Source organism: Coccinella septempunctata, chromosome 2 (assembly GCF_907165205.1).
Source record: "Coccinella septempunctata chromosome 2, icCocSept1.1, whole genome shotgun sequence".
Classification (NCBI taxonomy): Eukaryota; Metazoa; Arthropoda; class Insecta; order Coleoptera; family Coccinellidae; genus Coccinella; species Coccinella septempunctata.
In genome coordinates this window covers 12,989,493-13,015,285 of record NC_058190.1, presented here as the reverse complement: position 1 = coordinate 13,015,285, position 25,793 = coordinate 12,989,493, and the positions used below count along the sequence as shown (strand labels likewise).

Sequence of the window (25,793 nt, the reverse complement as noted above, 5' to 3'; positions counted from 1 at the left end):
TTCCATCCAAAATAAGTTTTGGCGATTTGGGGATGTTGCTCAAAAAATGCACCTAAACAACCTCTTTTTCCATATCTATCAATCGGTGCCTGGACAAATGAAAATAAAAGGTAGACAAACATGGACCTACGATGGACAAACGATCTTGAAATTTTGGTTCAAAAATTTTCATTGGGGGGTGCCAACTTCACACTTTCCAAAATTTTCGAATATTGGTTTCTATGGTTCTGTGGGTGGACAAATGAAAAAATTTGGTGGACAAACGTGGACTTACGTTGGACAAACGATGTGTACCATCCAAAATGAGTTTTTGCGATTTGGGGGTGCTGCTCCCCGATATCTCTAAAACGGTGCCTGGACAAATGAAAAAAATGGGTGGACAAACGACCCCAAAATTCTCATTTTGGGGTGCCAGCTTCACATAGCTGGGGAAAGCTGCTGGCATATACTCCAAGATTCATCATGCATAAGGCGATAGGCTATCCTGCAGGATAGGATAGCAGGATAGTGGCATTTCGAGCTTAGTCAACCACAAAATTCACATGTGTAGCAATACACAGTATTACTGGATAAAAAACAATTCGGTAAGAAAAAAAAGCATACCAGCAGAAAGGAAAACATCATTCTACCCTACTCATAAATATTCCTTCACGAAAACTAATTCAGACAAGTGACACACACATTACCTGTAGAAGATATAAATCTTATCTATCTATCAAATGAGCGCATTTTGAAGAATTTATATTCGAAACATTGTTAACATCAGTAATTACAAATATTTTGGGAAGTTGATAATTTCAACTACTTTCTACCTATCGGTACAATTACAAATTGTAAATGTGTATGTATTATGGAGGCACTCTAATGGAGTTCATTTTCTATGGGCCTGTTTCCGATGAGCTTTAGAATACCTAACTCCCAACAACCTGAAATTATCATTGAAACTCACCAAGAATTCGATAAATATTGTCCTCCCATTTTATGGCACTACTCAGTAAACAATCAACCCCCTCGATTTCGCCATCATCGGACACAGATATATCGCCCGGGCTAGAAGAAGAATACGGCGAAGATGCGGTAGACATGTCCAAAACATCCCTGATACCGAACATCAAAAAAGCAGGACAGAACACTCTTCCCGAATCTGAGATCAAAGTCATTCAACTAGAAGGTACCCGAAAATTGATGAACCGATTGTTGCAATACACGTGCAGCCTAATTTAAGACTACCCAACCGAAGAAGAAATCAATTTCTAATACTGTGCGGAGAGAGGAACAATGAGAGGGGATAACGAGAATATTTGTGTATTTATTGAACAAATAATTTATCGAATGATAAGAAATGAATGTATGAAATAGGATTTGTTGTTGAAGTAATATCTTGGCAGAGATTATCATCACTGGAATCGATTTTTATAGTATTAAAGAAAACACAATCGATGCATATGAATTCGATTATATCACTGAAGACGATGCAATTGCAGTCAATTTCATGGCAATTATAATAAAACTCTAAATTCCCATAGTGAATGAAGTCTTTATTTGGCTTCCATACATTGTTTCCATTGAAGGTCATTTTTAACATATGAGTGTCATCAAAACAAGGTCGACGTTGAAATACACCGTAATTATAATTTCTGATAGCACAAATTTTCGAGGAGTCTTATTCAATAACATATATACAAAAAAAATTGAAGGTATGGGAAGAACAAAAAACCCATCATGTGTAGGTATAATTTTTTACCGAGTTATAACACATGGACTATATTTTCCATGTGGAAACGATCATTCTTTTGAATGTGTGTGATGTTTTTTCAACGAATGAATATTAATTTCACATGAATAGCGAAAGTATTTACAACCCGGTCTATTCAAATTTACTTCTCGAATTTGAATATTCTCTTCACAATAAACAGGGATTTCAATCTACGAATATTGTGGGAAAACTCATGATTACATATACCTATAGTGTTTCATTTTGAAAATAACGATTTTGAAATAAAGAAATATTTCACTGCTAATTAACATAGCATTCGATGCTGTGAAAACAAAGGGATAAAAAATTTCAAAGTATGATTCTTTAATAGAAGAATATTCAGGAACACAATGAATATTTTCTCGATAACCTGAAAATCTCATTTCATGTATTTATTTCGTCCAATTTATCTAGTGAATCTTCATTACCCATAAGATAATGCAATCAAAGTGATTGAATGGATTGTGAATAGACAAGACCAAAATAAATTCCGATCACAGCAAACATTTGATCACTTGATTGTTTCGGTGTGATCTTCATGTCCCCCTAAATCTAATGGATTCAAAAATAACCCTATTTACTTTCAAGCTGAACAGTTATGGTACATGACCAGGTGTAAAAAAAATTTAGAAAAATCCTGTGTAGTTGTGTAGTTACCCTTTGATCAACGGAAACGCTCTCATTTCTAGAAACAAGTGCATAGATATTCTTATTGAAAACCGGAATATGAATGAAAACGTTAAAAAAATTGCAAAAACATTCCTACTCAATTGAAATCAGTAAAACCCAAAATGCGCAGACAAAAGGGTCAAGTAAACGGGGGAGTTTACGAGCTAACAAGCAAGCTTGTAAGAAGCCGCCGAGTCAGCGAGTGCGCGAGTATACTCCATTCACTTTTATTTTAGCACTCGGTTGGCCATAAAATAATTTTCTCAAGGTTTTGTAACTAGAACGGAGTAACGTTGGCACTCATGAAATGTCGTTAATGTCATAACGCCGTTGCCACAACTAATATCAATTAATATTACAAAAATGCCGAAAGTGATTGAAAAAGAGAGAAGACAGGGTTTCAGGAAGTGCTATCTAGAATTCAGTTCCGCTCATTCAAATAATAAGCCTGATATTCTAAAATGTACAATATATCAGGTAGCGAACATATTCAATGTAAGTGAATTTATATAATGTTTCATCTGAATCTAAACGACTTATATTTTAGCTGAATAATTCCTCAATCAGAAAGATTGTGAATGATGAGGATGACAAAGAATTTCCTTCTCTTGGGAGACCAAAAAAGTGGTGGAATTTGAGAATTTTATTTTAGGGTGAACTGATGAGAAAAGTTATTATAGGCTTTTCGATTAATGTCATCTTGGAATAAGTTCCAGAAAATTAATTTTTCTATTTTTCATTTGAATTGTCCTATACATTGTAAATGGCTCAGGAATTAATAAATTTATAATTAATATTATCATATCAAAGTATTAAAAATAAACCGAGAAATAAACAGTTATGAATGAAGAGCCAGTTTTCCTGTTAATTGTTAATTCCTGTGAAATTTTTGTTTAAAGGTGAAGTTCCTCTTGCCTTCTTTCAATTCTTTCGATTTCCATTGATGCAAGATGATTTTTGTTTAAATATTTAACATTCGTGTAATTATCCGTTAATTTCTTCGAGAAATACCAATTCCCAAACACTACATCATATCCATCTTCGCGTTGATTCAACCTTTAGCCAAAGAAGATAACCAACATTAGCTCTCCTCAAGATTCTGCATATTATGTGTCAACAATTCAATTTTCTTCCATAGCAAAAATAAATATTTTCAAAAACTGACCGCTTGTATTTTCCATGCAAATAACTAGATTTGGTATGACTTCAATCAGTTTGTATAAACTTCAATTATGTTCATCACATATTTTCGACTTCATATTTTCCGAAGTGATTCGACATGATAAAATACCTAATTACTGAAACTGTTACCTAGAACGGACAACATAGTGCTGATTTAAGCACTAAAGTCTTTTGACAAGCGTCATAACCCAACATTTTCGTACTCTACAGAGTAGCATGTGTCAAATTTCCATGGCCAACCGAGTGCGAAAATAAAAATAATAATTTCTCACTTGCTCAGTTCAGTCTCAGTCGCCAACTAGCTGGCGTGTAGAAACCACGTGTTGATACTGATATTAACAATTTGTGTGCGAGCTACTGTGAGTACGGCTAGTTAACAAGCAGCTCGCTCCAAAGCCAGCGAGTGGCGTGTAAAGTCGCCGAAAGTTCAACTTTTTCCAGATCGTTTTTACACTGAGCTAGTGAACTCTCCCCGTATACTTAACCCTTTATCATTTTGTAGATCAATTTTTATTTTAAACTGAGCATCTTTTCACGTACCTACCTATAATTGAAGACTTTGTCATGCATCCTCATCAACGAAGGGAGGACGGTATTCGAAACATTTTAAAGGCAACCCAAACTTTTCGTGTCAGAAATGAAAATCTTTTTTTGCTGTGTATAATTTGGTCATTTTTTTCTTTTTTATGTATTTTTTTTATTTTTCATGTATTTCTATGTATGTATGAGATCAATAACATGTACGTTAGGAATTATTATTGTTTAAAAACTTTGAAAAATCTCAACTATCCTTCATGCTTCGTGAAGAGTGAATGATAAACTCTCCAATTATATATGAAAAAATTCATTGATTTAAATTAAGGAACAGTTAAAAGTGGTTAACGCCGAGTTGGCTTTGAATAATAATACAATAATTGCCCAGGACTGGAAGTTAACCATATAGAAGAAGGGTGGCGATAGACCGGTGTTGATTAGAGCTTATCAATACCGCAAATGAAAAAAGCTCAACTTTCAACGTACATCACGTGCAGAATAATCAGGGTGCTCCAAAGTTGACGCTGTCCATTACGGTGAACAGTTCAAACTTTTTTTAGACAAGCATTTGGATGCATTAGGTTTTACTTCTTCAAATGTTTTGAAGCGTGAATGACCAACATATGTTTCTGCATTACGGAATAAGTTTGAAAAAATACTTCAGCAATGGAAACAATTACTGAGTATTTCGAATGATTGGGAAATCTACTGGGTATTCAAAATGAGACAATTGATTCATAACGTATTCAAACGCAAATTTTGAGCTTATTTGGAATGGCACACCCTATAGTTTATTTTTTCATTCGATAGTCAATGTTATTGCCTTGTAAAGTAATTGGGGTCTGTCCTGCTACCTGCTATATATTTCTAGTTTCAATCCCATCAAAAATTTTATTGCAACTATGCTTGTTGTAAAAAATATGAAACTCTCTGTTTGTATTAACATGAATTCTTCACATAATTTAGTAAAATGTGGATTCTAGCGATTTTTCTCTCGTATAATATCTCTTTTTTTCATATTAAGAGAGGAATTATAGAAATTCATGAGGACTGCTAGCCAATTATGAAAAACATAATTGTAGCCAATTACGAACAGCATAATTGAATCAACAACTAATAAAACAACTTGAAAAGGTAACAGAAACTTTGACTACAAAACAATTCAAAAATATAAAAATGTTCATCTAATTGAACGCAATGACATTCTTTTTCTGAAGGACATATTAGGGGTTAGGGTTTGAAATGTGTTGGTTATTTTTTTTTTCATCTTTTGTTTACTCATTATAATTGATCAATAGATCAATCAATTACATTATTTGATTCAAGAACTATAAGTAACGCTGATTTTGTTAATTTGGATGAGTTATTGTGATTTTCTTCGAATATCAAAAATAAGTCGAAAGAAGAGAGGTTCTACATTTTTTTCTTCATTAACTTATTGAAAAATCAGACATTTCACACAAATAAAATGAAACTAGAAAAAGTAGGCAGAAAAGACCTCGGTGACTTTTCGAAATCAATGAAATTTGCTAGTGAACGGAATAATAAAATAGGGTGTGCAATAAGCGCGATATTGGCGTTTTCATAAGTCATGATCGATTTGACTTATTTTGAACATTATTTGAACATTTTGAGTATTTACGATCAAAATATTGTTTCACCTACCTCATTTATTTTATGTATTGAGTTTTTTTAACTCTTGACTTGAATTCACGAAAAATCAAAAATTTAAGGCAAAAGAAACTTTCAACAAACTTGTGCTCATTTTTTATGTAATCTGGAAAGACAATTGAATACAGGAATTTCATCAGAGAATATCCTCTATATCGTAATACAAACCTTGAAACTATGAAATTTTGGGAAGAAAATTGTGTGATATTCCATGGATGTTGTTTTCTTTAAATTTTATGGTTGAAATAAGATTACACAAAAACTGTCTATACTCTGTGACAGAGTTGCACACTGTCATAACGTGCGTTCAAAAAAATTCATCGTCAAGTAGGCAATGAAATTTTCATGATTTTTGTGACTGAAAGTAATTCTTCTCTTGTATCACTACATATTCCCATAATGTAGATAAACATGCATTGATTGAGTTAACCCATAGATCGTAATTTTGTATGTAAGGCACTTTCTCAGAAAAAGTTACTAGAAAAGTGTTCTCTTCCAACGTACATGCAAAAGGCGTTTCTTTTATTGAGATAGATATCAAATTCCAATCAATCACAGGTGATTGAAAGAATTCTTGGTAAAAATTTTAACCGAAATTCATAATTTGATGTTTTTTATACTTTCAGTCATGTAAAAAGTTTGTAGCTATTTCAGTACTATGAATATATCACAGTGAAAATCTCAATTTGGCCAAAACTTGATAACAAACCATAACTGAACTAATTACAATGAGTTTCAGAGTTCTCTACAATTCAATTAATTAGTGGAAACGTCTTTACTACAAACATTTTACACATCTTCTTTTAGCTGATTCAAAATCATTATTTAAAATGGAAAGATCATCGTTAATTGGATGAATTTTTGCAATTATTGTAGTCTCGAATTGTTCCAGATCAGGAAGAAGAAAGAATTCTTCAACTGAGGCCAGAAGAAAAATTACAGTGTGTGGATCACACGATCTTGGAGGAAATTCATGCTTGAGGCTAATGAGTGGAACCCGAAAAACATTATTTAACGTTTAGCTATGGTTTCTGCAGCTGGGTGAGCTTTGGGTCCATCTTGTTGTAAATAACTATTGGACCACTCATTCAATTCAGATGTAAAAGACATGATAATTTCTCCATTATAATATTCTGCTTTTAGAGTTCCATGAAAGAAAATAGATCCCACAATTTGCATCTGACTGATAGCACAACAAATTTCAAGGTTTGTGATTGTATTGGGATCCCAATTTTCTATTTTCTTAAGCTGCTCCATATCCTCATATTTTTAGAGTTCAAATACCAAGGAAGATGAAACCGAAAATTGATTCAGGTTATAAATGAATTGATTGAGAAACTACTGGCAGTGGCAACAGGCCATCCTCAACATCTTCAATTTTCTGATAACACATCAAAGCACATAATTTAAGGAAACAAATTGATGTCTTCTTCCAAAATCGTGTGACACCAGCCAGTTTAGACGAAAAGTAAAACCTGAACAGAGGTCCGTGGATCTCCTGTCATCACATTTTCAACAATTCAACATTGCCTCTTCTTCGGTCGACCACTTCCCTATTTCCTTAATACTTTTTTTTCCACGGAAAACGCTAACATATCGCGAAACAGTACTTTGGAAAGATAAGTTATCTATAGCAACATTGGAATGTTCCCTCTGAAAGTCTGAAATCTGAAACATTCATCAACCGAATATTTCCACTCGCTTTCTGTTTTCTCCCCATTCTTGAAGAAGGTACTTTTGAATCATTATATATGCTTTCGGCACGTCGCACAGTGGTCCGAAACCCAACCATGACAGTCCATAGAAAAAACATTTTTTTTTACTTTTGGCCAGCTTTTCGGGATTTCTGACCACTGTGCGTCGCTTCATTGCAAACCAGCTTTATAATTTGTTGATAATTTTAATACAATCTAGAATGCTAACTTGATAGTTTACCGGGTAACAGCAGATAATCTAAGACTTACGTTCAGGCACAGAATGTCGACATTCAAAATTCTATAGTTCTATTTGACGACTATTTTTTTTTTTGGTACGTTATAAAACAAGCAGTTACAAATAGAAAAAATATCGAGAATTGAAACCCCTTCAAGATGAATTCGCCCTCTTAGAACAGTGAGTGGATGGTAATATGTGTTTTGATTCTTTCAATTTCTAAAGCGAGATTTTGTGCTTGAAATTTCCACCTCGGGTTCAATTTTGACGTCGCCACAAGGAACTCAAATTCTAACGAACGAAGGTGACCAATCAGTTTAGTTCTGAAACAAATACTTCTAACCACAGATTGTCTTACAAAGATGTATGACTCCAGCAGAGCAACACTAAATTAACATTGATAACTGAGTTTTCACTATAGCATTGAGTTACCTCCAAAATATACTTAATGATAAAAGTGAACCTAAGGATAAATAGTCCACGACCAGAAATAAATGGGAGAAAAATTATTCTTGGAAGTATATGTCATATGTTTGTAGAAAATTGCAATAAACTTCTTTATTTACCAATAATAACACACCTCATCCAATTTACTGAAAATCAAGATCGCAAAGATAAGGAAAAAGATATGCAAGACGAACCTGAGTAATTCGGAAGCCACACCAACTTTGACGACCCTCCAGAAAAAATTCGATCTGAATAACTCGAAAATCTCATGTTGACTGTTGACCACGTGCAACTAATCTATGTCAAAAATGTATTGGAATTTAGTTAATTGATATTTCAATAGAATAATTTTATCAGAAATATGGAAAGATTCATCGAACACATTCATGAATGTTCTGAATGTTTTCTGAATGAATACGTTATTGTTTACGATGTTTTCAGTTTTCAGAAGTTCTCATTTTGTGTGAATTCATAAAGTTTGTTGAGAATCTTATGAAATTAACTTTTTTGTATTAAATCATACGTATCTAATAAGACATGAAAATACGAAGCAATTCTTGAAAAATTGATTTTGGAAGAATGAATTTTTTGATTTTTCTCGTTTTGAGCAACATTTTTCATACAATTTTTTTTAATTCAATTGAAATTCTAATAGCCAAGACTAACCGAATCCAATCCAATCCAAGACTCCGTCATTACGCTATACACCTTCTCCCACCGCAATCACAATTTGGATAGAAAGACGGATTTATCAAATGTAAACTTTCGCGTTGGTTCTGTTGATGCTAATATTACAGGATAAATCAACAACTATAGTAACTATGCAATAATAATTATCCAACTCATCAGTCGTTTGAGATGTTCTGATCATTCTATTTATTCGTGCCATCTAATACTAATATGTTCTCCATACTTTATCACTTTGACTACGAAAATAAAGGAATAATTAATTCAATAAATTCATCTCTCCTTTTGAAGAAGACTAGTGAAGGTGCATATTGCATTTCCGCGTGAATGATTTGAAAAAAACGATCGTATTTATTACATATACCTAAAAATCTGAGGGAGGCACTACTGGGACCAAGACAAGAGCCTATAAGCGGGGTAGTGTATGCACTTAAGAGGATTGGCTGACTCGGCCACAATTTTTTCATTATTGCATTATTTTCATAATTGCGTTTGGATTTTTCTTGGAGCCGATTATACAGGGTGTGGCGTAATGAATGGATAATATGGAGCCTGCGGGTAGAGGACTCTATGGCGGTTCAGAAAAATATATTTTACGTTTAAGTAAAAGTGCCTTGGTTTTCGAGATATTGGAGATTTTCGAAAATTCAAGAGAATTATACCCTTTGCCAGTCGCTTTGCTGGCAAGACTCCAAATGAAGGAATTTTTTCAAACTGTTTTTTGGATAGTATTCCTGGATAGATGATCTATCGAATGTAATTCATTATTTTTAAGGCCCATGAATAGTTCTTGATGAAAAAAAGATCTGACTCAACTTTTCCGTTTTGCTTATTTTTTTTTCATAAGTTCAACCTAGCGCGGTGTAAAAAATAATATAGTTACCTGAGAGCCAATGCAAGAAAAAACATGCCCGTTTCATTGAGATTCCGAAATGGTATAACTCTCTATATTTTCAGCATTTAATACAAAATAAATTCCTATTGCATTCAGTTGAGGCCTAGTTTAATGTAAACAGTGTTTCTAAAATTTTTAGCAGCTAAAATGAGAAATGCAAGCAGAATAAAACAATCATCTATGAGAATGTATAGAGCATATACTAAAGCTCATGGTGGCCTCTTAGAGCATCTTTTGTGAAATTTAATTCAATGAAACGATACCTACTCATTTTAAAATTGTTGATATGCAAAAACGCTATGATTATGATTCATTAGAAAGTGTAGACTATAGAGCATGTATCAGAACTCATGGTGGCCAATTTAAAGATTATTTGTGAAACTTTATTCGAAGAAACGGTATTTTAAAATTGTTATTTTTTCTCGTTTTCTTTTATCATTGAACCCAAACGTTGTGAAATCAATATTTTCAAGTTAATTTCAAGTTATGAATTAAATTTCAGCATTTTTGGACCAAAGGTCTTGACTCAATGTAATAGAAATTAATTATTAGCTTTTTTTCTTGATTACGAAAGTGCTAAAATTCACTTCGTTACTTGAGATTCGCTTAAAAACTATCAACTTTATAACTATAGGGCTTAATAATGAAAGAATACGAGAGAAAAAATCCAATTTTAAAATATCGTTTAATTGAATCGAATTTTACAAAAAGTGTTCAAATAAGTGGGCACTAGTAGCTCTACTAGATGCCTCACAACTTCTTATGAATAATTGCTTTATTCTGCTTGCAAGTCTCATTTCAGTTTCTAAAAATTAAAGAAAAAGGCTTACATCAAACTCTGCCTTGACTCATTGTAATAGAAATTCATTTTGTATTTAATGCTGGAAATAGGGTGAGTTATACCATTTCAGAATCTCAGTGAAACAAGCATGTTTCCTCTTGCTTTGGCACTCAGGAAAACATATTATTTTTTACACCACGCTGGGTTGAACTTAGGAAAAGAAAAAGCAAAACGAAAAATTCTTCTTTTTTTATGAAAATCTGTTCATGCGCGATAGCGATAGCGCATCTATCCAGGAATACTATCCAAAAAAACAGTTCCAATATCTCGAAAACCAAGGCACTTATAAAATATATTTTTCATTTTTCTGAACCGCCATAAGGTCCTCTACCCGCAGGCACTATATTATATCCATTCATTACGCCACACCCTGTATATAGATATTTTTATTTAGGGTTCATTTTCCTCTTGATATGTGGAAGAAAATGCTGAAGGATGGCAAAATATATGAGGTAAATGAAGATGATGTTTCGAGAATATTTTAATTCACAATACCAGTATGTAAAAGGAACGCACCACCAGAACCTTTTTCACCATTGAGCTCTCTTTTAGAGTTCAATGTTTTTAACTGAACTCGGAGAAACTAATGCCTCCATTTAGTAGGTTTCAATGAAATGCAATCGATAATTTTCTAAATATAAACAAATTCAAATGAATGGTGGGTTCTGTACAGGGTTCCTGAGAACCAATTCTTGAATTCAATCAGCAGACAGCGATCATGTTAAAACAAAATTCACCTTCCCTTCCAGGAAATTCTTGATTATGTAAGTTGGCCGAAAGCCCTTGGTTTCTCGACTTATTAAAAATTCACCATGAGGTGCTCCTGTATTATTTATACATTATGTCCATAACTGGATTATCGATTGGGAACTGATTGATATGGATCCATCAAGTAGCCAAATACCTGATGCATAGTTTCCACAACTCCCGTGAACTGGGTAACAGTAGCATAGCTCTTAGGTATTTTTATTCAACATCTAATCTTTGGATTGAATGAAATAAATTATTTCACGAGTAAAACAGATAACTAATCGTTGTAATTGAAACTGTCATTCTTTACGGATTATCTTGGAGATAACCTACTGAATAGATAATGAATTCCAAAAATAAAAAGACAATGGTATATTTCAATATTCTTTTCGATGTTTCAAATATTTAGGAAACTATATAATCGAATTATATACTTTACTTCCTGACAGGAAAGTAATGCTGATCTTACAAATAGAAGAATCGAACACTCAGAAGCCAACTGCTATAATTGCTATTTTTCAGAAAAATGGGTATTATTGAAACGAGTATCGTTCCGCATATCAGCCGAGACATAATAAATCATTCTTCAAAAAAACTTTTAAGCGTGTTGCGAATTTTCTGTAAACAGATTTGCCAGTTCCTTTTCGTCCTCTTTTTTCTAAAGGAGAGCCAAACATGTTTACCGAGCAGAGATAAGCATGCTCGATAAGTTCGACTACGAAATATACGAATAGATCCAATTTGGCATTTGTATTGTTTTTGTTTACTTATAGCAGAATCTATATTTGGTAAAAACTTAGAGATGAATAAATTATTCTGCATTTAAGTTCTATTCCATTATGCAACTGCCTGAATCATTAGGTACATTATGCAATCTCAGGAATAAGTATCTCTCTATATACAGTGCGCGTCAAAACTATGGAACAAATTCATTTTCTCAGAAGAAAGTATTTGGCAACAAAATCCTGAAACAGGTCAATTTTTGTTTCACTTTTACCAAATTTTTATGCATTTTTGAAGGATTTTTGTTGCACCCTGTGCCATCCCCATCAACCCTCTAAATTTTTTGAATAGGGAAAGTGGGTCATGTGGTACTTTTTTGGCAAGAAAGTTACAAGAAAAAAATTTTTTTTGAAGAATTAGTTACTTCAAAGAGGTTTTCAGTATGTGCACTTCGTCATGGCTCATTTACTTTGAGACGATGGTACCTGATGAAATTTGTCACCGAATGAAAGTCGACCATTACAGTTTTGTTCATGCACAACTTTCAACCCCTTTCAACCCCAAGCGCTTTGATTATTGCACCCAGAACGATGGTGGTCATTTTGAACATTTAATTTAACTTATCTTGTAATGAGCCATGACCAAGTGCACCTACTGAAAACCTCTTTGAACTAACAAATTTTTCAAAAAACAAATTTTTTTTGGAAAATTTCTACACGCCTGTAAAGAAGAAACAAAGACCTTGGCAAAAAAGTACCATATGAACCACTTTCCCTATTCAAAAATTTAGAGGGTTTATGGGGATGGCACAGGGTGGAACAAAAATCCTTCAAAAATGCATAAACATTTGGTAGAAATGAAAAAAAAATTGACCTGTTTCAGGATTTTTTTGCCAAATATTTTTTTTCTGAGAAAATGAATTTTCGTCACACCGAATGCGAAGTTGAGCGAAGCTGAGCTTTTTCAATGCTAAATCACGAGCTGCGTCACTCGATTCCTAGCTTGTCAATTATATTAGTACTGAAAACGCTAAGCTTCGCACAACTTCGCATTCAGTGGCCGGTCACCCTAAGACTAAGATTGCAGATGGCCATTTTGATCAAACAGGTTTTGAATGTTTCGATTCTCGTACCTTCTTTTGTTTATCTAGCTCGTTGTAGTTGCTGATTATTGAATTTCTTCATCTAATTTCTTAGTGAAAATCTCAAACCTCTAAGGCCCGGTTGTTCAATTCGTGATTAAAGTTGATCCTGGATTAATTTTGACATTTCCGTTCAAATCTGTCACGTTAATCCAGGATTAACTGAAATCTCGGCTTAAACCAGAATTGAACAACCGAGCGTTCGAAAATTATGGCATGGTCAAGAACTGTGGATCAAAGAAAATAGATTTTCCTGAATTGAGTGTTTTACTTCACTAAGGAAAATTGAAATGTAAGTATCAAAATTGGTAACATGTGACTCGGTCATTCATTGATTTTTATTTTCTGTGCTACGAAATTTTCAGAGAGTAGACAACTGACTACGCCATGTGCAGTGAACATTTTACTGCAAGTCAATTGAGAACCACGTGAATGGTTGTTTGCAGGAAGCGTCCCTTGTATGAAGGGTCCATTTCGGGGGAATTTATGACTTTTATACGTCCATTCAAAGATTCTCAATTGCTACTTCTTCAATATATTCAGAAATGCAAAGGTTTCATTGATTTCGATTTGGGAATATAGGAATCGAGTGAATGTGAAATTGTTGTTTGGAAAGTCAAAGTTTCATGAAACCTGCTGTGAGTGTTTTGTTCGTTCATTAATCAATTTGTATATTAATTGTTACATAAAGGGACCATACCATAAAGAAATCATAAAGAAACTATACTAACGTACAAGTCTTGTATACCTACCTACCACCTGTAAGGTGTTTTTCAATTGTGGTTAAGAAAATTCTGTAAATAATATGTAAGTAACATAAATGTGTATGCTATGATGTATATTGAATACTAGTTCATATAAATATCTGATATAAATCGTAAAAATTCAACTAAGTCTATTAATTCAAAACAACATATTGCACTGAAATACGTATAGAGACGTATAGAAGATCACCATATCATACCCTTGTGTCGAAGCACTATTCGTTATCCATAATTCAATATTTTTGTAAATTTTTCATAAATTAAAAATGAAAATGTTGCACATCCGGCAGCGTAATTCTATGATATCAATTGACTTCAAACAATGTTCAGAACATTGAACATGGTCACAAAACAAAACCTTATACTTTTGTTTTGTCGCTCATAGTATGTTTTTTTTGTGGTCTCAACAAGGTCGATTTTGAAATTCGCGCCCCTCAATTATAAAACAGAAAAAACTGTTATTAAATAGTTTTTTGTATTGACAATACGTTTTCAGCGCCAACTTATCGTCAAATGTGTTTTCACTGGCCAAAATGTAGTCAATTTTTACTACTAGAGATATGAGGGCGTTTCCTATCTTTCTTCTCTATAATCTTTGATTAATATCGTCATTATGTTTGGAAAGTCACTTAAAAAGTTACTAGCAAAATTTTGTTTGGAGAGTCACTGAACAAGTTACTAGCAGATTTCTCCCAACATGCGAAAAGCATTTCTTTCCTTGAGTCATATATTACAAGAATCCAAGCAATCTTGGTCAAAATTTTAACCGTTCACATTATCCATAGGTAAGAGACATGAATCTTGAATGAAAAGTTATTATGTTTTTTGCTTTTTTTGTGTTCAAAATTATGAAATAGGGTTTTACCTATTTCAGAAATATGAATAAATCACAGTTAGAAACTCAATATCTTTAATTCTCTAAAAATATTAAATCGATGTGGTCAATACATATTTGATGAAAATCCATTACTGAACTAAAGGAACTGAATTGCATGATTTTCTTTAGAATGAGTTTCAGTGTCCTCTACAATTAAATTATTTTGCTAGAAACTTTTCACATCTTCTGACATATTCGAAACTTCATAGAAAATGGAAGAAACATTGTTGATTTGATGAGTTTTTATCGATGATTATAGTCTAAATATTTGAAAAAATAGTTATTTTCCTATCAAGTGCGGAAAGTGATACTTGCCCGCACGAAACTGCCGTTGCCCGAACGATGCGAAGCAGAGTTCGGGTAAGCAGTTGAGTGCGGGCAAGACACTTTACGCAAGAGTTAGGAACAATATTTTTTCTACAAGCGCTTGAAATATATAAATATATCAATTGCACGATACAGATCATATCTCATTTGATTAATTCATATAAAATGACAGACGTAATTCTGCATGTCGTTACCATGGGTTACTCATCGTTGACGTTCGGTGCATAGAGACATGATAGAATTTAATGTATTCTATATGATTTGCGTGCGGGAAAAACCCCTGCTAATCCATTCCCGCACGCAAATGCGTGCGGGAAAGAAATAGCAGGCGTTTTTTCCGCACGTTTTGGAAAAGTGACTCTTTGCAACTTGAAATGCGTGCGGGAAAAAGGTTGAACGCGCACGCTTGTAGAAAAAGAATTTTTCAAATGTGGCCTTAGAAAAAAAATCACACGGTATGAGACACGATCACGGGGGAAATTCATGTTAGGTAGCAGGGCTAATGAGCCTATCCAGAGAAACATTCCTTAGAGTGGCTAGGTTTACACAAGTGTTGAAAATAATTATTGGACAATTCATAAAAGTTCAACTCAGCCATGAAAAGGCATGATAATTTCTCTTCCATAATATTCTGCTAACTCCAATTTTTTTGGATAGTACTAGGGGAGAGTTCCTTTGAATCGGACGGCCCATGAACCGGACGCTACAGTTTTCTACTACACTCGATAGTTATTTAGCATGCTTTACGTAAATCCCATTTTTGCAACAAGGCGCGAGCCACAGGGTCGCCATTTTCCAAGAGATATCGATCGATGTTGCGAAAATGGGATTCACGTAAAGGATGCTAAATTACTATCGAGTTTAGTACAAAACTGTAGCGTCCGGTTCATGGGCCGTCCGATTCAAAGGAACTCTCCCCTACATGTTCAATTTTCTGATAACATCTCAATCACAGATTATAGAGGTGAAAGAAAGGAAACGCGCCCTCATATTTAAAAAAATACTAAAAACCGACTTCATTTTGGCCTGTGTGTTAGCCACATCTGACAATGAGATGGCGCTGAAAACGTATTGTCAATACAGCAAAACTGTTTTATAATTGAATGGCGCAAAATTCGAATTCTTGTACTGAATTTCAATATCGACTCTGTTGAGACCAGAAAACAAACATCCTGAGCGACAAAACAAAAGTATGGTTTTATTTTGTCATCAGGATGTTGGTTTTCATCTGAACATTGTTTGGAATCAATTATTGATATCGATGAAATACGGTGTCGGATGTACTATTCTTTCATTTGCAATTTATGAAAATTTGATGATCTTTGACGAAGCCTATTGAATTTGATCAGAATCGCTTTAGCCGTTTAGGAGTTTTTTAGAATTATTCGAATGAATTCGAATACATTATTGCAATATTGCAATAATTCTAATAATAGAATTCGGAATACATCATTCGGAGGGAATTACACCCCATTCAAATTTTGATGACATTTTTCTTCCGCTACAGACCAGTACAGACCGCTCCTATGTATATGTGGTTTTCACATATACTTATATTTCATGAGAAATGTTGTTCATTGGACAAAGCCATTACATTCGGAAAAGAAAATGAAAATTATTTTTCACATTTCTCCGAAAAAAATAAATAAATAAGGCTTTGCCGATACCACATCCATTTCAATCATTTTTCAAGAAAAAAATTGATCAGAACACTACACCATCAGAGGGTAATTGAAAATTCTCTATTCTCTTCTTGTGTATTGTGTGTAGTATACCACATGACTATTCCATTTAACCTTAATCTTAATCGCATCTGAAAAGTCACGTGGTATTCCCAAGAATATTTGAAAACGTTTATCCTTAACTAAACTAGAAAGATTTAAGAGTTAGCTACCTATAGTTAGTAGCTTACCTAACTCTATAATCTTTGCATACCGAAACCTAGTCTGGATGCACTCGAAGTTTGCTTGATGATTTCGTTATATAGGCATCAAAAATATTTTGCAATTTAAGAAAAAACCAATCTAACTGCATTAAAACTCTGAAAATACTGTTCAAACACTCGTGGGAAATCATAAAATTTCAGAAAGAATTTTGCATCTCAGGAACTAGATACGATGAAGTTTGCAAGAACGTTCGTTATTTCAGAGCTAAGTAGGTACTTATTATCAACTCAATATTTTGTCAAGAATTTTTGAAAATATTGAGAAGAAATTCAGGAAGCCAAGTATAATTAGGTGAGTTCAACAGTTGGAGGGGTGACCGCTGTGGTTGTGAAGTTGAAGGAGAACTCAAAAGCTTCATTTTTTATTCCCAATAATTTTTCTTTCATAATTATTTATCAATTTATTTTATCCCCTATGTTACAGAGATATTTACGCCTGATACTACAGTGCTGCAACACATCATACATCATATAGTATTGTTGACAACATTTATAATTGGATGAGATTATTTAGGAGAATTTAGCCCCTTGATTTCGAGTTATTCTCGTCAGAAGCCGCAGCTTCAATTTTTTATTCAAATACGAATCATATTTAATAAACATATAATACCGCATTGTTGGGTATGATATAAAATATAAGCTTATTAAAAATCTTCAGAAACTTATTCTTCATAATGAATCAAAGAGTCTCTCAATGTACAAATACATTCGGCGAGGATTAAAAGAAGTTTAAATGAGTTTCTAAATTCAGAGATCCATCGAGTTCATTTCTCAGAGATTTTTCAATAATCCCCAATTACTTATATTTCGTAAACAGCTGAAGAAGTGAGGTTAGGACAATAAACCTACCAGTCACAGTTGTTGCGTTGATTGTAGCTATATTCTGTACAATAACGGAAGGTTGTTGACTGTTGGAGGTTAGAACAACCTGTTGCTCTTCAGTTTCCATGATTCAAGTCCTTGAAATGAAGCCAAAGGTCGTCACGATTTTGAACGCACTCACTAGTTTTCGAAACACTTTTGTTTGGCTAAAAATTTCACTATCAGTTCAGATATTACCACAACCCAGGCTATCACCGATAGTCTCAATGATATTGAGCAAGCTATCTCATTCTAATTTGTATAATGTATGTTCGAGTTTGATCACGTGGTAGAAAGGAATGGACATATTATTTACTCGGTTCATCCATTAATTGGGAATGATGAAACGCTTGTTTCATTACAAGAATCTTCGATATTTTGAACATCAATCGACGTGACATCTCTTATCTTTTCAATCACGATGGTGTAAAAGTATAAAAAGTTAGCAGTTAGCACATCGAACTTGTTTATTTTTAGTAACTGAATTAAGTCGATTCTGATGGAAAAGAAGTCACCCCACTCACCCCTGTTATATCTCAAAGTATAATGTTGCAAAATTTAATGGTCTACGTTCGTACTGGGACACATTTTGCGGTACCTACTGAAAGGTCTTGAAAACGCAACCCCCTTCGAGAGGATGCTACAACTCCAAAAATTTGAATAGGGAACAGAGGTCGAGTGACATCTCATTTCATTGGTCTTAAAATTTCCTTTTCAGAAATGCCAACTCGAGTTCTCAGATCAGATCAGAAGTTTGGCAAGAAAACAGATACCTATTCTCTTTGTGATAATTTAAGGAGGTTACTTAGATATTTATCTAATCAATTCTGAAATTCAACTGGAACACTTTATTTCCACACATTTTCATACATTAATTTCATCACGTTACATATGCGCCATAAAACACCGCAAGTAATATACAGACTCTATTCACGAACAATCTCACACCCCTTATTCAATATACATTCCATTTATATTAAACAAGTATCTACACTGCGCAAAAAAATTAACGCACATTCTGAAAATCTCAATTAATAAAAGTTAACTCTACATTGACTTTATAACTTATTTTTATGTTCTCTCGAGAAGGTTTTGAACGAAATAAGAAACATTAAATGGAAGAAAAATTCAAGTTTTCACCGAATCTTATGTGAAAGAAGAGAAATGAAAAATTTTCAAAATACTGAAATGCTGATAAGTGATTTGATACTTGGTAATTCCACCCCTTGCGTTAATTACAGCTCGGCAACGGAGGTTCATACTCAAAATGAGTGATCTTAAAATGTTCTGATCTAATCCTTCCCAGATTTCTCCGAGTTGGATTCCTAAGTCATTAGGAGTAGCTGGCTGATTTTCAGAACTTCTCAGCCTTCTATTGAGGTCCCAAATCTGCTCAATCGGATTGAGATCTGGACTTCTTGCTGGCCATTCCATTCGAGAGACTTCAACCTCTTCAAGGTACTCCTGAACGATGCGCGCACGATGGGGTCTGGCATTATCGTCCATAAAAATGAAATTTTCACCAATGTATGGGGCAAATGGCACTACATGCTCTTCAAGAATGTTCCTTATATACTTATCAGCATTCATAGCTCCATTATCACCGACCACTAGGTCTGTGCGAGCAGTCAAATATATTCCACCCCATAACATATTCGATCCTCCCCCGAAACCAGTAGTATTCAGGAAATTGCGCTGAGCATATCTTTCATGTGGACGTCTGCATACAAGGGAACGTCGATCACAATGGTAGAGGCAGAATCTAGACTCATCTGTGAAGAGAACTCTTTCCCAATCGGCCTCCTCCCAATGGATATGCTCTCTCGCAAAATCCAAACGCGCCCTTCGATGGGCTGGGGTAAGAGCTGGGCCTCTTGCCGCGACACGAGGCCTTAAATCATATTCTCTGAGGCGATTTCTTATTGTCTGAGTGCTAATTTACACCTCATGAGTTTGCTCAAGCTGAATTTGAAGGCGAATTTGAGGCGAGCGGTTGCAAACCGTTGTCTGAACGAAGAAACTCTCAAGTAACGTTCTTGAATGGCAGTTGTTACCCGTGGTCTACCCTGTCCTGGTCTTCGGACATTTAAACCTGTCTCCCTGAATCGCTGCAACATTCTTGACACACTTGTATGGGAAACTCCAAACCTTTCTGCAATTCTTGTGTATGTCCACCCTTCTTCTCGCAAAACTACCGCTTGGGCACATTCCTCTTGGGTCTAATTGCGTGTTTCGCGTTGCATAGCGATCGAGTGTAGAAAATCAAACGAAAGAAAAACTATTGAACACTAGAATTGATCGAGAACAACTGATTTTAGAATGGAGCCAATACATTCAAAATCTGATAATATCATCTTTTTTTATTCCTGCTGGGAAAAAACATCTGTAGTGAAGAAATCCGTTGAAAATGGATAACATATGCATGCATAATTCTGATAAAAATAATTATCATTGACAACACCTTCAGTTGTAGAATAAATTTGAGATTTCCATAATGTGCGTTAATTTTTTTGCGCAGTGTATATAAAGTTTTTATACAAAAATTATCAGTTGTAATTTAACTAGTGCAATGAAAATTATCGATAATTTTTGGGAAAGATGCTTGAATGCAAGTTAAGTTGAAAAAGAGCACGAGTGCGTGGAGCGCTCGAGTGCCTTTTACAGTTTAACTTGCATGAGAGCAGATTTGTCAAAAATTATAGATTCATTTTCATTGCAAGAGTTAAATTTAATAAGAAAATTTTGTGAATCCATCAAATCGTATTGTGTCGCTGTCAGTTGCTGTCACATTGCCGTCACCAGTGGCGACGATAATTGTATAATTTATACTCATTGCAGGCACGTAGGAGCTGTTGGAAAAAATCGTTGCTACGGACAATGAAAAATTTTTTAGTAAACGACGCATTATAAAAAACCCATTGTCATATCGTTTGGTATTTCTATGGTCATATTTTCTAAGTGCAATGTCGCGATTTGGAAACGCTTCTGCTGTAGATATTAATAAGAATATAGACAATCTTACGCCAACGAATACAAAAAAGTCAAAAACGTCAATATGGAGACAATTTCAAGAGTTTTGTGCCGAAAGAAATCACTTATTAGAACGAGGAACTTCGGTGGAAAAAATTACCTTCATTCTAAAGGAGTGGACAAGCAACATGCGCAAGAAGGATGGATCCTTTTATAAAGAAAGTGTGGTGAAAATAATGTGGAACGTGACAGCAAAACTTGTTCAGGAAAAATATTATGAAGATTTCGGCATTGCAATGGATCCATTTAATGATGTAAGATTTAAATCGGCTAGGGGTGCACGAGATGCTGCGCGCAAAATATTACAAATTAACCCGGAAAATAGAAAAGAAAGCTCATCGGCTTTTACTTACAAAGAATTGCTGCAAATTTCGAAGCTTTACGATGAAAACAAGCCGGAGGGTCTGCAGAAAAAAAAATTTTCATCTCATATCTTATGAGCTAGCATTTCGAGGTGAGGCAGCCAACTGTTGACGGATTTTTTTCAAGAAGAGAAGTTTAATCATGGAACTAGCACAAATAGAATAGAATATAATCCAGATTAACAGACAGTAAATGGTTAATCAAAAACACTACTAATGAAGACATCTGCCCCGTTAGGTAGGTCAAATTAACAGTTTCTCATTTAATTTTTCTTATCAAAGCTTTTTTTTAAGATTATACAAAAAACTTTTGTCAAAACGAGGATCTAACGTGAAGACGAACCGTCTGTTTCTCACACCGAATCGAGAATGGCAAAACAATAATATATGGTTCAAGAATATCCTAGTTGGCAGAAACGAGATCGCAAAATGAACAAAGCTGTCTGTCCAAACAGCAGGTCTCGATAGCGAAAAGTTCAAATTTACAAACCATTCTCACCGAGCAACTGCCGTAAGCCATCTAACCAAGGTTGGGGTAAACGAAAACCAGCTAACAAAAAAACCAGGACATGGAAATGTCAGTTCAATAAAACCTTATTTACAACTCGATAAAGAGTTTCACGAGGAAATAATAAGGAAAATGAGAAACAGTGAAAACAACGACTTTAGTGTTTCTTCAGTTTCAACTTCTGCTTCAAGTAACTTTGTTTCTGACCAACAACAAGCTTCGTCTGGTTCAATCATAAATTTCAATAATTGCGTTTTTAATTGTAAAAATTTCAATAACTAGGTTCAACAGTTTTCATGTTACTTTAATAAGAAATAAACGTTTATAATTACGTCTGTATTTATTTCAAAGGACCTGATAATTTTGCACAAGTGCAAATTATCGATAATTTGCACTAATGCAAAATTATCGCCTAATTGTATGCTCATTGGCTAAAACAACAATCAAAAATTAGTCGGAACATTGTTGTCTGTCAAATTTGACAGATGAATAAAATTTTCATATTCATTTACAAGTCGGCTGAGGCGACAAGGCCTCAAATTGTAAGTTTTCAAAATTTCAACATTTGGTGTCGAATCAATTTTTAGGTACATTTGAAGTTTAACTGTTTTGATAATTAATTTTTGAATCTAGAATAAATTCATGATTTGAATCTGAATTAATAACAGTGTTTTCATCATTTATGAATTCTTTTTTGATATTTGTGAAATACTTTCTTCGTCATCCTATGTTAAAATGAACTGGATAAAAGTAACTCCTTATTAATTCGATCAATATTATGTTTCCTATTAGAGATTCTACCATCATCAGAATAAGAGTGTACCTCATATGAAATATTTTCTTTATTCCATTTTTCCAAACAGGTTTATTGTGAATCGAAAAGTCTTTGAAAGCAACAATAGTACCAATATTGCATTCAATTTTCCCCCATAAATTAGGGTTTAATAATCTTTTTTTGATTAAAATATAATAGATCTATTATTGCAATAATCAAATTATCTAGTCTACCTTTCAGATTTCGACCAAAATTTAATTAAGCTGGACTATAACCTGTTGTAGAATGTTGGACGTTTTTGTAATCGAATAAAATCTTCATAGAAAAGTTTATATACTTATTTTGTTTTTACCCCTACCTATATGGCTTTTTCATGGTTCCTTTAATTTTTTTGACGGCATTTTCTACATCATTACTAGCGGATCATAGGGCGTTGAGTAACCGTATTCCTCTGAAATAAATAGAGATCCATTGTCGGAAACAACAGTATCGGGTAAACCAAATCTGTAGGAAATGGTTGTCTTATTATTTATAACACAAAAAGTTGTCGATTTCATTTCATTGACTTCCATTTTGAATAGGAATGTACAATATCTAGAAATATCGGACCAACAAATAAATCGATGTAAATTCTTGACCAAATAGTTTGCTCGTATTAGGCCAAGAAGCCAAGATGATAGGATTGACTTTTCGGGGTTGTCACTGACCTTAATGTATGTTATTCCGTATTTTATCACAATGTCGAATCTCTTCGGAAAATATGTGACGAACATAATTGAAGTTTATACAAACTGATTGAAGGCATACCAAATCCAGTTATTTGCATGGAAAATACAAGAGATCAGTATAATATCATAATATGCACTAGCTTGAGGAGAGTTAATGTTGGTTATCTTCATTGGCTAAAGTTTGAATACGTTACATCAGTTGTAGATTTCAAAAATATTAACCCGAAGATGAAATCCATATGATGCAGTTTTTGGGAATGGGTATCTTCCGAAGGAATTAACAGATAATTACAAGAATGTTAAATTTATCAAAACAAAAATCATCTTGCATCAATATAAGTAAAAGGAATTAAAGGAACTTTCAAGTCAAGATGAACTGCACCTTTGAACAAAAATTTCACATGAATAAACAATTAACAGGACAACTGGCGCGTATTTGTGGCTGTTCAACTCAATACATATGTATTATTATTATATCAATATTGATATACCTAATAATAATAATTAGGTATTTATTGGTACTTTAAGACATTTACAATGTATAGGACAAGTCAAATGAAAAATAGAAAAATCAATTTTCGGGAACTTATTCTACGATGACATTCATCGAAAATTCTGTAGTAAACTTTTCGCATTAATTCACTCAAACATAAAATTCTCAAATGCCAACACTTTTTTGGGTATCCCAATAGAAGGAAATTCTTTGTCATCCTCTTCATTCACAATCTTTATAATTGTGGAAATATTCAGCTGAAATATAAGTCGTTTAGATTCAGATGAAACAGTAGGTATATAAATTCACTTACATTGAAAATGTTCGCTACCATCTGACGTATTGTGGATTTTAGAATATCAGGGTATAACTATTTGAATGAGCGGACCTGAATTCTAAATAGCACTGAAACCCTGTCTCTTTTTTGAATTACTTTCGGCATTTTCTTAATAAAAATTGATATTAGTTGTGGCACCGGCGTTATAACATTTCATGACATTTCATGAGTGTCAACCTTACTCTGTTCTAGTTACAAAAACTTGAGAAAATTATTTCATGGCCAACCGACTGCTAAAATAAATGTGAATGCAGTATAGATATATGGTTCGAAACTGCTTCTTGATTTTTGGTCTCCTCCAAGATGGCCGCTCATTGAATGAACGCTGCAAAAATTCAATAGGTTATTCCTTGGACTATTTCAAGGATAATTTATTCCTTGATGATTTTTGAAAAAGCGCTTTGTTACGAAGATATAGGGCGAAAAACAGATTTATTCCTGCATTCTATGCTCCTTTCCAGCTCGGTGGTTCGTAAGTGTTAACAGAGTTGATGTGTAAACGATTGTAAGAGAAGTCCTATACGAATGCTGGGAAAGCTGATATGCATAAAATGGCGATGCATTTGGAATAGAAGGAGCAGCAAAGTATGCAATTCTAACTGGTGAGAAAGTTGAGAATTGCTTCCCAACAAACATTTATCGTCGGTAAATCGTCGGCTGTGTGCTGTTACTGCTGGCGAAGTGCGTATTGCTGTTACACATCATCGGACCTTTGAAGATCCGAGGACATGGTTTACGCTGCTGAAGATGTGGCGAAACATGAGCATCTAGCCAGCGTCGGCAAAACGCTGCTGTTAGATGAGCAACTTCTTGGCGGTTTATATTCATCGGATCGGTTGCGGTTAGATGCATCTTCAGCGCTTTTTACCCTTAACATAAGGTCAAGCTGTACTATTTAAATTTCGCGGGATTTTGCTTCCAGACAATATAATTTCCGTAATTCCGTATCGAAGCGTTATTTCATTCAGGCGGCGTACGTGTGCACGTGTTTCGAAGATAAAAGAGTTTTTAAGAGTAGGCTATTTGACGAAATTTTTCTTTCTGAAAACTTCCTTGTTGTGTTGTGTTGTATTAACATAGTAACAGTGATGTCCTAGGGCAGGTGAGTACAAGAAATCAAAATAAAATGGTATTTCTATTTCTAATAAACGTCGGAGTAGGCGTCAGGAATATCATCACGTGAAACAGAGAGTTCTCGAAATATTAGGTCCAAGTATATAGTACATCATCACCATCATTAGAACCGAGTACTTCAACGATCTTTTGAGATTGCATGTAGATAAAAAAAATGCAGAGATAGAAATGGATAAGAACACCATCAAAATAAAAAGGTACGAAGAATTGAAGAAATTCGATGCTGATATACTTATATATGATCTAGAATATTTGAAAAAATGTGTAGGTAGAATTATGTATCTACTCTTTTGGGATATGCTTTCAATTTTTGGTTTTGGTCTTTTTTATTCTAGAGAAAAAATTCTACAATTTGAAAGACAGAAAAATCTATATATACAAATATTTTTCAGTTGTCCAAATTTGGCCTCAACGGGGGTAAGGA

General features: G+C 34.0%; 1 protein-coding gene across 7 annotated transcripts in view; it reads right to left on the bottom strand.

The window, feature by feature from the left end:
• The window catches only part of LOC123308818 (transcription factor HNF-4 homolog), a 107,135-nt gene extending 88,705 nt beyond the window's left edge, over nucleotides 1-18,430 (bottom strand). For 3 of the 7 annotated variants that reach the window (XM_044891673.1, XM_044891675.1, XM_044891677.1), the window contains exon 1: nucleotides 950-1,257. In XM_044891673.1, the coding sequence (XP_044747608.1) occupies nucleotides 950-1,160 (211 nt within the window). In that variant the 5' untranslated portion in view covers nucleotides 1,161-1,257. Of the gene's footprint in view, nucleotides 1-949; nucleotides 1,259-17,990 lie in introns of those variants that run through there. The other 4 variants (XM_044891674.1, XM_044891682.1, XM_044891679.1 and 1 more) reach the window with 3 other exon arrangements.
• Between the last annotated feature and the right edge of the window lie 7,363 nt (nucleotides 18,431-25,793).